The sequence below is a fragment of the Pungitius pungitius genome, chromosome 8, assembly GCF_949316345.1.
Source record: "Pungitius pungitius chromosome 8, fPunPun2.1, whole genome shotgun sequence".
NCBI lineage: Eukaryota > Metazoa > Chordata > Actinopteri > Perciformes > Gasterosteidae > Pungitius > Pungitius pungitius.
Window position 1 is genome coordinate 13,747,699 of NC_084907.1, and position 13,510 is coordinate 13,761,208.

At 41.5% G+C, this 13,510-nt stretch overlaps 1 protein-coding gene across 3 annotated transcripts in view; it reads left to right on the top strand.

Moving 5' to 3' along the window:
• Window positions 1-573: 573 nt before the first annotated feature.
• Window positions 574-13,510, top strand: part of srgap3 (SLIT-ROBO Rho GTPase activating protein 3) — a 38,260-nt gene continuing 25,323 nt past the window's right edge. For all 3 annotated transcript variants that reach the window (XR_005121648.2, XM_037490408.2, XM_037490409.2), the window contains exons 1-2: window positions 574-1,175; window positions 10,592-10,787. Coding sequence is in view for 2 of the 3 variants with exons in the window: in XM_037490408.2 (XP_037346305.2) it covers window positions 1,112-1,175; window positions 10,592-10,787 (260 nt within the window). In the remaining variant the exon portion in view is untranslated. The remainder of the gene's footprint in view (window positions 1,176-10,591; window positions 10,788-13,510) is intronic.

Below are 13,510 nucleotides of genomic sequence, written 5' to 3' on the forward strand. Positions count from 1 at the left end.
ATTATAATATTCTTAGAATAATATTCTATACCTCTGACGCAAAACTCCAATCACTGGGACAAGGATGCATGAGCGTAACTCATGGAAGCACAGCTATTTTAGTTTTAGGGTTCCTCATTACATTTATTACAGTATGGAGTATTACAATGTGCTTTTACTTCTGAGGCCTATTTCACACGTATTTGTGGCTGAAGATCACTGGTCTTCTACATTACATTACATCACATGTCATTTAGCTGACGCTTTTATCCAAAGCGACGTACAATAAGTGCATTTCCACATACATACAAACTCAGAAGAACAAGTAACAAGAAAGTACAATTTTCACTCTACTCTATCACATTCATCTTTAGTTGCCCGAAGAGGTCGAGTAAACAATGGGTGCAACGAAGGCATGGCGAGGCACCTGTTTGCACCAAAGGAGGGGGGTTGTTGCAAAGATAATGATTTGTCTACAAGAACAGTTACCACAGCAGCAGGGCCTTTATGAACACATCGGCTTCTATTGGCGTGGGTGTGTGCGCAAGAGAGAGAGAGAGGAGAGAGAGAGAGAGAGAGAGAGAGAGAGAGAGGGCGAGGGCGGGGTGAAGGACGACGTGTGGCTGACAGTCAGAGGAAGCTCAATTTAAATTCCTGTTGCCCCTGCAACGCAATTTGTCCCCCTGCGCCTGCTCCGCTTCTCTCGCGCGTGTCCAAGATCCCTTTTTTTTCCGAGCACAGAAGCATCAACAAACGGACTTGACTGCTTGAAATCCTGCAAGCGGCGTGTATTTTGTGATTCCCGCTGAAGCGTCTGAGTTGCCTGGTACCAGCAGCAGCAGCACGAGGAGGAGGAGGAGGAGGAGGAGGAGGAAGAGGAAAAGCCTAGCGGAAAAAGAGAATAATGCAACATTGTAGCGCAGATCGCGTGTTATTCCTGCGCCGATAGGGTGATTCAAAGTGCGCGGACTCCGGGAATAGGAGCCATTTACGAAGCGTTTGTTCTCTCCGATGCACGCGCACTAGAAAGAAGAAGAAGAAGAGGAGGAAAGCGAGGCCGGGATCATCGACCTATCAAGAGCCGAGGCGATCCCCGATCCTGCAGGGTGTCACCCTAAAAGCCCGAAGAACGATGTCTTCTACGAGATACAAGAAGGACAAGGAGATCATAGCGGACTATGAGACCCAAGTGAAAGGTGCGGTGTGGATGGGTTGGCTGTGTCCGTTTGTCCTCTTCCTTTGTTGGCGCATTTCTTTTGATTCGTGTCATATGTCAGTGATAATTTCCACATCTAAACAGGCAGCAACTGACAGGTTGCCCCCTAAACCGTGACAGTCAGTAAGAAGGACGTCAGAGTGCGGCGAGCGAGCCACGCTTTTATTCTGCAAATGTTTCCTGAATGAATTCAGCAACAGCCAAAGGGATTTTCGCGTGCTTATATTACGTTTCATGATGTGGTCAGCATTGTGTTTTTAGAGCTCTATTGCAAATAGATAAAATAACCCCCGTTGAGATCGAATATCCTATATGTTATTGCACCGCATTCTTGACGTTTTTCCGCGGTTTAAGTCTTATGATTTTAAAGTGACTTCATCTTTAAGCCACGGTCAGTATTACTGCATATTACAGTGTAGATCATTATTTAAAAAAAGCTTTAGCTTTGTGAAGAAACAAAATGATTATTACTTCCAAGTATTTGTATGCAACCCTAGAACAACAGTCCACCCATAAACACGCACAAAATCCATAAAGGGATTGAGTTTTTTTCAGCCGTGGTGTAAAAGTGACAGAGGCACACTGTGCACACGGGCAGGGCAGCCTGGTTATGAGCTAAGTGGAGCTGGGGTTCAGTTTCAAGGCCTTGGAGCCATTACTGGCACTCTCCCTCTCAGTGGTTTCACTAATGTTACGCCCCCAACTACTAGTCTTACCAACTTGATTTTGCCCTTCATCACCTTGGTTTTCGCTTCTCGGCATTTGCTGGCCATTCAGAAAATGACATATCTTGTTTCTGCCAATATCTTATTCTGCCGCTCCCGACTTTACTCCAGGCCATTATTTTGGTAATTCAAACATCAATTATTCATCTGAGATCTCACTCAGCCATGGGGGAATTACTCTTGTTTCATAGCGCTCGGCCCTGTGTGCGGCCTCTTTGAATTAGACGTAACCGTGGGGGTACAAAGGTAATGTTAATTTATGGAGAATGATGCTTGTTTCTCATTCACAGCTGGCGTGTGGCATTGCCTACAGACACAGAGAGCTCTGCTCCCGACATCCCCAACCTCACAACAATGGCTATGTTATGAATCAAAGCAGGCAGGGGGAGAAGTGTAATGAAATTCCCATAGGAAATTGCACCTGTCTCACTCTGAGTTATTGCTTTATGGTTAATGTTTACATGGCAGAAGGGGCAAAATCATCAGTGATTGCGACAAAACAACATTGAAGGGTTTCTCTATGTATGAGGTCTAATCCATTTTTTTAAATCCCTTGGATTCAGCAGCTCAACATCACAGGTATCGCGAATGATATTGTTACCTTAAACATTCCAGCATCGCTTTAATTCATCTGTTGCACTCTCACAAACCCAGAATCTTAACCCACCACCATTAATACATTCTTGAGGACCTTCGAAGCTTGGCCTGACAGCGGTCGTCTCTGAAGAACCTCGGGAGATGGTGTTCACTCTATTCATGCTGCTCAGCCGGTGGGTCCTGCATTAGCATGTCAATAGAGGGAGATCGGACGCTGATCGGCGAGAGGCCGGCGGAAGAGGTTGCACTCTGTTTTGGAGCTTACCACCGTGTGTTTAGTGGACAGCAGCTCTCCCTCCTCCTGTTTGCCAGTTTAATGGGCAGCTTGTGAAGTTTTGCTCCCCGAGCTCAGCCATCAGCAGCTGTTTGACATTTAACTCTGAGTCCTGAGAGTGATGGCTGCAGTATAAACTTCCACATCCGTAGGACGGGGATGAACTGAACCATCAGTCTCTATTATATGAAACCGGATGCTTTAACAGTCCATTGATCAGAGGTTAACTAGCTGGCTTAACATGATGATGGCTGAGAGAGGAAATAATACCATATATGAAGTTTTAAAACTAAACCTGAACAATTAAACAACACAAGAAAGAGTTGAGACCTCATTTGTCTTCTGCTGAGTTCAGTTTCATAAAACTAATCTTGTTTATACATCTCTTTGCCAAACCTCTACTATAACCCTAATCTTCATATTTTTCCTCCAAGTTTTTAGAAGATGAAAGTGAGTTTGGTCTTTGCATTGGTTGGTTGGGTCATTTAGCTGACGCTTTTATCCAAAGCAACTTACATTTCATTTGACCCATGGCTTACATTTTGCCTGGGGAGCAATTTTGGGGTTAGGGAAGGGACACTTCGACATGGCACATGGGGCAGTTGGGATTCAAACCACCAACATACTCCATGTGCCACCACTGCTCCCCCTTTGCATTAACTGGCTTCGTCTTTTCCAACATTTAAATATTTTCTAAATCCGACACATCCACGACAGTAACCTTCAGTAACCTTTACCCTCACAAGGCACAGGGCATACGGAGAGGCAGGTGCATTGCTTTTGAGAGGAGGCACAGTTTTAATGGAATAGAATTTACACAAGGCTATATTTTCCTTGAGCTATTTTCCCTTTAGACAGGGGAAATGCAAGCAACTGCTTTTGAAAAATATTCAGTGTCCTGCAGATGTACTCATTAATGTCAAGCCATCCCAACGGAAGACATTAACAAAAAGATCCAGAAAAGGAGGCAGGGTATTTTCATCAAGTTTCTTTCGGTTGCTAGTCTCTGCTGGTTCCTTTCTGCCAGACCTGATGCAAATACAGTTAACCTCCAAAACAGACCAAATTATATTGTAATAGTAATTTGATCAACATACATTTCTAACAGGAATGTCGCCACTTCTTGTCAGTTTGTGTTTTTGCACAATTTCTGCAGAATGCGAACAAACGTGTATTTTGTGCAGTCAAAATACACAGACAAAACAACGTTTTATTTAAGAGTATTAGTGATATCATGTTATGTTCTTATAAGTATTTATGGAACATAGTGTGGTCAGAAACCATACTTTTCCCCCCTCATATGAAAAGGAAAAATATACTATGTCTTGTGTGATATAATGACCTGAACAGAAGTATATATTCAAGGAAATTATGTGAAGCAAGCCTTGCGTCTGTGTGTTGGTTGTTACCCAGGCTACAGGGAGCTCTGCTGACGGAGATAAGCGTTTTTTTTTTCTTCAGCAAAGTAAAAATGTGTTTTTAAGATCCAAGCTTGCAACCGTTATGGTGGGATTTGGTCTAATAGCTATTATCATCCCGCTGGGCAACATGACGCTGGCTGTGTAAAATGTTGTGAGAAATGGTCAGATTGACTCACCTGCAGCTAGCTGCTGATTGGGAGAACATTTGAACTCATCTTTAGTGGGGCAGCTTGTTTTTTTTTCTTTCTATGGTCCGATACATTTTGGGTTTCACATTTTGCAGCTCCAATTGCTGTGTTGCTGAGTAACGATTACGATTTAAGACGGCATCGCACTGTAACTTAAACCCATATCGTGATTACACGTACGTTTAAGCCTAAATGTAATTCAAATGGGTGAGTTGTATAAAATCAACCATTGTCATTAATGGGAATAGAAGCTATAGGGACATCAAAATATTTTGGTGCCAAGCAGTAAAGATGTTTATTTTTGCTAGTTAGGAATACATCAGGTCTATGAGGGTAGGCAGAGGAAGGGAGGGAGGACTCTGATGCAGAGTTTACACGAACAAAGAAGGACTTTAATAGACAAACTCAAATCAAAAAAGGCCAAGGGGGACAAAACGCAGACGGGGACCAGGAACATATGATCACACAGCCGTGCACAGGCTACACACTATAATGATGCGACCAGAGACCAGAGACACACATGGCTTAAATACACAGGGGAGATGCAGGTGATTGGACACAGGAATTGAATCCATCCCAGGGACACAAGACGCATGAAACCACAAAATGAGATCAGACGTGAACCTAAACCGTGAGATTTTTTGATTTACAAATATTTTTCTCTGAACAGAAATAGCAAAATGTTCGATCGGAATCTCGCTGTTTTTTTAGAGATGAATTTTCTCTTGGCTTTAGAAGATACACATGGGACTATTTGACACAGTAATTAGTTAAGTTTTTCTTGTGCAGTCTTGGGACCTTCCAAATGAACTTTTATTAGGTACCGGGGAAGTGCCGGTCCCACTGAAGCCTTCAGATAATTAAAAAGTGAAATTGACTATTTGAGGCTTGCAAATCCCTCTTCACTGTTGGTAGTAATAGAAGCAAATGTGGCACAGACTGGTTATTATTAGGAGCACCACATACTGTGGCATTTTGTTTTTGCCTCCTTAAGTATTTATTTTATTGTAGGGCTGCAACAAATGATTACAGATTACTGTGATGCATTTTCTACCTGGGCCTTCTGTGCCGTCTTACTACAGTTGAATAACCCAATAAACTTATCATGATGCCACATTTACAGGTTATAAAAATTAAAGAGTCCGGTTTGACCATGTGATTCTGCCAGTAGAGAAGGTTTAGCTGGCCCTGAACGTTGCTCATTGTTTAACATATTAAGTATATATAAATACCATATAGTGTAGAGTATTTTTTTTAATACATTTACAGGCAAACAAAAGAAAATTTGATTGAGTGTCTTGATGAGCGGACACCTTGTCAGGTTTACAAATGGAAACCAAGTCTGCTGACATCCCTACGTGCATCCTTGCTCAATGTTGCCACCCTTCCGCATCCATCAGACTTCACCTCTTCTCCAATAAGCTGCTCCCTGGGGTCTGGTGCACGCCTATGTTGCCATGGAGACAACTCTCTACCTGGTCCTGCTGTCCCAGAAGCTGGATAGTGCAGTGATGGGAATGCTCGTGCTTCTCTGAAACGTCAGACTGGGAGGATTCTTTTGTAAAGCAGAGCAAAAATGTATTGGTATGTTTCAGAGACTCAAATAAGCTGTTTATTATCTTGTTATCACAGATCATTTTAGATGAAGGAAAGCAGTTGGTTAAATGACGTTAAGTTTTAGTAAGAGGGTTTGTAAGAGTTAGTAAGAAGTTTGTTGAAATATTGCATGCTACAACCTCGTATGATTTATTCTTTGTTTTAGAGAACATCCAGTGGAAATCCGATAAACCAGCAGATAATTAGGAAGGAGGATTAGGAGTGAGGGACGACCCACAGACTGACAGCTGACATCTTGCTGTAGGCGCTCTGTCGGTTAACCTCTGCTCAGCCATTGATTGGTCTCAGCTCCTGTTGTCTTATCTGTGAGTACATGTGCTGCAGCAGCCTGGACTACTGAGGGAACAGGAGAGAAACAGGCAGAGGCATGCCCTCCTGAATCCAAAATTGCAGTAATCAGTAGGGATTTTTTTTTAAAAGAACAGTGAAGTGGAGGATTAGTTCAACGACTGGAACTTGTATTATAAGACAGGGACTGCAAGGAAATGAATTAAGGTCTGGATAAGGGTTGCGTTTCTGTGTGTGTGTCTGTTTTTCTTGGGTACTTGGCTCTGCAGTGTAGAGCCCAGATACTGCAGAGCTGAGTTGGGGATTAGTTTAGTGAAATTTAGCTCCAAGTGGCTTTTGTCTGGTGTGTGTATCTATACCCAGTCTTACTGCATGGTCATGTAAATGCCTAAAGATGTCATTTTTGAACTGTTTGTAATGTTTTATTTATCCCCATTACACAGAGTTGTGTAGTTCTTTTCTTCATGTTTTTGGATGCTAGTGCAATGACTGTGAAGTGGAATCTGTACTTCTCAAGGATTCAGTAAAACACTGACCTGCATGCTAAACGTGCCTTTAAATATCGGTAGGGAAGACACTGTCAAACCCGTCAATATCTAACATCCACAATACATCAGAGCGAGTAACTACATGTCAAGAGTCCTTTTTAGTGTGGATCAGTTTTACATCCGTAGTTAACAAGTGGTAAGCTATGATATCATGTTTGTAGTTTTGAGAACCAGAGGCTGTATTCAGTGATTGATTTTTACAGTCAGGTGAAACTTCTCAAACCACATTTGCCGCTGTGTGGTTTCTCAGGCTCAGTTTCTCTCCAGAAATTCCAAACAGTCATATTTTTAATATGTAACTCATCAACTTGCATGAGAACTGAGATGGAATCTCTCATTGAATGAATTTATTCTGTGCTCTGTAAACCAAACTACTGCAAAGACACTTTGCATACGGTGTGATGATGAGTGTCCAGCTTGAACACAGCCGGTTTTGTCTGTGAGCTTTAGAGGTCAAAGGGTCAGCATCTTTAACATCCCACTATTGTTTTCAGAGGGTTTCCTGTGTGTCCACTGTGCTTTCAATTCCTGTCCTCAAACATTGCAAAGGAAATTATGTTTTGGAGCAGGTGTCCAGTGGAAGGGTAAGGGGGCGGAGTCTTAATACATAGTGTGTCCTCCCATAAAATGTCATATACAGAGTTTGTTACAATGAACAAAGTGATTTTCAGAGTGGCAGCGGTGGCACGGGCGACAGGACATTAAAACTTGACTGCTGACCTTAGACCTACAGCAGATCTAGAGCTAATACACAATAAATGAACACACACACACACACACACAACTTGATGAATTGTTATAAACAGAATGCATTTAATACATATGGAAATATTTTATCAGTAAATTGGAGAATTGCATACTTCTCCACTATCAGTAGTATCACACTAACATTATAAAAGGCAGTCTGTCTGCATACAACTGACCTGAGACAATTAGACATCTCTGGAGCCGTCTAGAACGCTGGAGAAGCTACTGCCAAGCATTCAGAGAGCTGCAAAGAGACCTCCTGAATATTGTTTCAATTGTCATACTTTCAATAATTATATTATTGTTTCATTTATCACATCCTGTTACAACAACAACACCTTTCATTAATCACATGTTTCTTTCCAGCCACAAAGTTGTGTTGGATCAAACTTAACTGTTGAATTCCATTTATCACATAAATCAAACCCAACAAGGGATTTTAAAACCGCGTGTCCAAACCAAAAATAAATGACATGCCAAGCGCTATCCACTACAATATTATGTGTGCTTGGTGCATGCACATAACGCATAGATGCACAGCCACATGAGTATAAAGCTGAAAGTGGGGTATCTATGTTTAGCATTTGACCACAAAATGTGTGGGTTTAAACCCTGGTTCTGGAGGAATGGAGGTATGAGGAGATGGGTATAGTTCAAGAAAAACGTACACCGAGGTAATGTATAGATCACATACAAAATGGTAAATGTGTTTAATGTCATAAATAAATATTTTGAACTGCTTCAAAAGCACCTGCAGCTTTTTGAAGGCATGCTCTGTATCAAACTATTCACTGTGGGTTTTATTAGTCTTTTTTATTTCTTCCCTTCATGGTAGACAAATCCGGATATCAGAAGGATCTCTCTCTTAAAATGAATAATAGCGCACAGGACCTCTGTTGGTGGTAGATAAACCACCAAGTACCAATCATTTCTCCTTTGGCTTCGTGCCTACATTTACATTCTCCTCATTGAAAAGAACCACAGAGGGGTCCCTCGCGTTGTACAAACCACGGCCAGCGAAGCCACTCAAAGAGCTTAGAATACGCAGGGAATAATCGCTCATGGGTTTTTTAGAGGCAAAGGCACAGTACTGTTGTGCGTGACCTATTTTTCAACACTCACCTTCCAAATGTAGAGCTGCAACCGCTGGTTCAGAGCAGTTCACTTTTCAAACATCCCCTCTGTCAATCATGCATGTCGGTGTCAACATTTACCTGGGGTATTTTTCTTGACTTGCCTGCTTTTTCACTTTTTAAGGAGAAAATAACAGAAAACAAACACGGCATACCGAGAACACAAGGACTGGTTCACTCTCAGGAATGAGGCTGTAAGTGTCATCTCTCCCTGAGGTCTGGTTCAGGGATCCCACTAAAAACAGAGTTCTGAATAGTCAGCGCTGGGAGGAAGAGGGACGCCCCTGGATGAAGGGGAGGGCTGGGACAGTGGTTAACCACAGAGTGAAGCATGCTGCTTGATGTTGAGGCCAGGCGGCACGACATCACAGGGAGAAATAAAAGGCTGGCCCCCAAGACACCACTGTTTCACTTCAAATGGCCGGCTTCCCCATGCAGCGAGAGCCAGCATGCTGTATACCCCCAAGGAGGGCTTGGCTGACCAAATTACCCCCTCAACAGCATGGAAACCCAATCTGTGTCACTGCAGAGGTTTTACCATTTACTCAGCAGTTCATCTGCCATGGCTTGGTTATTTGTAAAACCAAAGAGTTGTTCATGTTTTAGGGTTCTAACTCGCAATGACTCAAGTTGTGACTCCAGCAACAACATGCAGGGACATTTAGGAAGTTACTTTTTTCCATTGCTGCTTTTAAGAACTTTACATTTTGACGACGCAAGTAAACACGTGACTACAAGAAGTCAATTTGCAATGAGGAGAAGCTTGATAAGCTGGTCAATTTAATTATGTTCAAAGCATCATCTGATTATGACTTCTGTTGTCTTTATTGGTTTAAACAAAGGAATTCAAACATTCATGAAAAACCACCGCTGGATGTGAATTATTGTCATTTAATTATCCTGCTCAGCTTGACTCAAGAAATGTAGTGGTGTTTGCATGTGACAAAAAAAACCCTTTTAATATGAGATGATTAAACAACATTTTGATCTCCTTCCTTTTGAGGAGTGACACCCCATCCTGTTTGAAATAGCTTATTCCAGCCTCTTGTGTTTCTGGTCTGCTAAATAGGCCTCTCTGATCCCGAGCAGAGGAATTTTATGTTGCTGATGACAGCACTACAAAGAGGAATCAGGTTTCTCTCATGGGTTCCCACTGGCATGTAGGATCTGTAGCCAGCCTGGCAGCATCAGGTTCCTCTGAAGGAGAAATGTTGCTGCTGTACTCACTCCAAGTGGGAGAGTGCATTAGCTTCTCATTAAATCAGTTTTATCTCACAGTAGGTCTTTAGTGTAGACGCCTCTCATACAACGTGGGTCATCTTACAGCTTGGCATGGAGCCTCACGGCTCATGCTCTTATCTCAGAGGTTTGATGTTGTTGGTGCTTTGAAGGAGTGCAATGAAATAGCGATGATGATAGCAGTTAAACAGCAGTTAATGGTGTTTACCAAAAATGGGATATGCTTTAGTATAAAATGTTTTATTGATTTAGTATCACTGCTTGGCTTGTGTTATATGTGTATATATGTGTGTGTTATATGGTATATTTGACAGTGATATGTAGCATATACACTCTCCATGTATTTTAATAACATACTATTAGTGCCCACTGTGTTAATCCCATCTTATATGTTGCTGAAAACCTTTTTAGTATAGTGCAAAAAAATATGCCCTGTTGTCCCACTTGTCAATGAACATGTGTAAAAAGTGTCAAAGCAGAAAGCCATCCTTCAGCATGATATGAGTATGTGGAATGCAGATAGCTGAGAAGAAAATGTTTTTCAATGGCAAATAATGATGTCATAATATGAAAAAAAATGTTAAATCACAATATTGTTGTCTCCTGTTTTGTTGGACAGAGATCCGTAACCAGCTGGTGGAGCAGTTCAAATGCTTGGAGCAACAGTCCGAGTCTCGTATCCAGCTGCTGCAGGACCTGCAGGAGTTCTTCCGCCGCAAAGCAGAGATTGAACTGGAATATTCACGCAGTTTAGAGAAATTGGCTGAGAGGTTCTCCTCCAAGATCCGCTGCTCCAGGGAACACCAACAGTTTAAGTGAGTTTCCCTCGCTGCCGATCAGTCTGTGCATCTAAGAGATAGTGTGAAGGGCCATTGGTTTGGTTACATATTTTTATTTATTTATGCTTTCAAATGAATGCTAGTCCAATGGCATATTTTAAATTCCAAACTTATATGCATTACTATGTGAAAGACTGCTGTCCTTTACTGTATGTTTGCTATTTTATTGATTTTCAATCAATAGCACATTTTGAGAAATCAACATGTGTATGAATATAGGTGTGTGGGTTTTTTACTTTGAAAAGGACACTGTTTTTTAATCTTATCTGGATTCCAACTACTGGATAGTAAGAAAGCATTGTTTCGAGATCTATCAAAGTGAGAAAGCATAGCTGAGACAATAAAGCAATGGCAACAAAAATGGTATTTTAGGATAATGAAGGGTACATGTGTAGGCCATTCTCTGTGGATATTAGGCCCCAGTTTACATGTTGTAGTTGGAAATCAGCTGATTCTTCATATTTTTCCTAAATGTTTTCCTGGTTTAAATGTAAAGCTGCTGTCCCCTTTTTTTAATGTGTACCAGACCACAGTGATGTGTAATCCAAGTGACTCTATCCTTCCCTAAACACTCACTATTTATAACCCAACTGCAAGATCCAGCCGTGCTGCTAATCACAGTGTCTTGTTTGATTACAGCGCAGAAATACACAACAAAACTCCTCATTTTGATTATGTACTGTCGAAAAATATCTATCATTACATTCAAGATCTCTATGACGTCTTCAAAAGTCAATTGGTTCTGCCACGCTTATGAGGCTGCATTTCATTAAAGAAGTTAAATACTTTTAAGTAAATGCAAGCCATAGTATCTTGCTCTTGACCTCATAGAAGAGACCTCTGATGAGGCTTTGCGCTTCATTATGTTTATAATGGAACACATTATGTACAAATACAGGATGCTCTGTATCTGACAGAGAAACTTCAGAGATAGCTATTCAATTAAAAAGAAGGGAGCAAAACACAGTCTTATTCATACGGTTTGTGTTTGCTTCGTCTCATTACTGCAATGTTAAGGACGAACAATGAGGAATTAGTTATGAAAAAATCTTCAAAAATATGTTGTTGTACAATTAACTATGGTAAGGTAGTTTTACTTTTATTGGTCTTTTGAGGAAAAATGCAAAGGCAAAAGGCCTAACTGGATCTTAGGAGGCAACAAATAATGAATGCCATTTAATGTTATCACAGCCTTGACGTAGCCTTGACCCATTTAGATTTTAATTTGGAATACACTGAAGAAAAAAAAGGATAGTGCGCTCAGAAACCTCCACTAACTCATTGGTACATGACTCACGCAGGGAACAAAATTAAGATCTGCAGCTGCTAAGATCAAGCACCCCGGGCTAACACGCATGTTTGATGCAGTCTGGAAACTAAACCAGCTGTGATCTGGCAGCAGATCTCTGACATTAGTCTACACCAGCATATATTTAGTCCAACTCCAGCTCCAAATTCTGCAAACGGTAACAGCAGGACTTTTCAATCGGGAAATGAGTAATATTTAGAGGCCTTGCTGACTCTCAGATGCTCACTGACCCGCTGCATGAAAATAATTGTACTCTTCTGCAGGACAGAAATAATGTGTGTCTAAAGTGGATGACAATTTGACTGCATAATTAAGTCCAGATGTGTTAGAGAATGTGTACTTCGCTGTGGTGTCTTAAAACTTTGACAGTAGACAAAACCGTGCTTCTGCAACACCTTTGGACTGTGCAGTTGACTGTGCAAAGAGCTGCAAACAGCAGTGCAGGGACTTGACAAAGGCCACCCATGCAGACTACTACAAATTTCTGGATTATGTAATACTCCACCAAACTGAAAGTCTATGTTACATATCATTCTTACCGTGCACGCACACTATTATGTATTAGAATGAATAACTTTTTGCAAACCTAAACATGATTGCCCCTTGTCCTAATAACTCGAGGTCTGAGCAGGCGGGTAACCACAGAGCCTGGTAATGAGCTGTGACTTGGCCTGCACTGTGCCAGGGCCTCCACTTTGGTGCACAAGCCACCAAAACACCCCAAAGGCCTAAGCAAAAAAAAAAAACACCTGTTTGTCTAATAAAAACACTTGGTTGGCATAAACCCCCAAACATCCAGTACGCACCAGCAAAAACATCAGAAAATATGTAACTTATTTCCTTTTGACTTTGTCTGAGTTACTGTTTCTCAGTCTCTTTATTCCATCCGGTGTAGCAAATCTGAACAATATCCTGTTTCAGTGACTGTCATTCATAGCTTTAAAAGTAGTTTTCTGTAAACTACTTTTTGCACTGCAGAGGAGCCCTTCAGGAATAGCCTATCGTCCTGTGCCCGATTTCTACCTTTTATTGTTTTAAGATACATCCAGAAATGAACCAAATGATAGTCATCATGACCAGGACAGACTTCCATATGTGCTGGATCACAGCCCACAGTCTGCTGGCTGAACCCTCCCAGTGCAGATTCATTAGCACGCTGAATGCCACAGTGATTTACAGCTACTGCAGTTACAGCTGCACCGCAGCAACCCCACCAAGGATCATTTTGCTTTTCCACTTACCTCATTTGCCTCAGTGAAAAGACACAGTGAAAGGTTACCAAGATGCTCCATACTGCGGCTGCTATGCCAGATAGTGCACCGCTTTTATTTATTTTTTTACTGGTTCACAGTTCCTGAGAGACAACAGCTAATGTGATTACAATTATGGA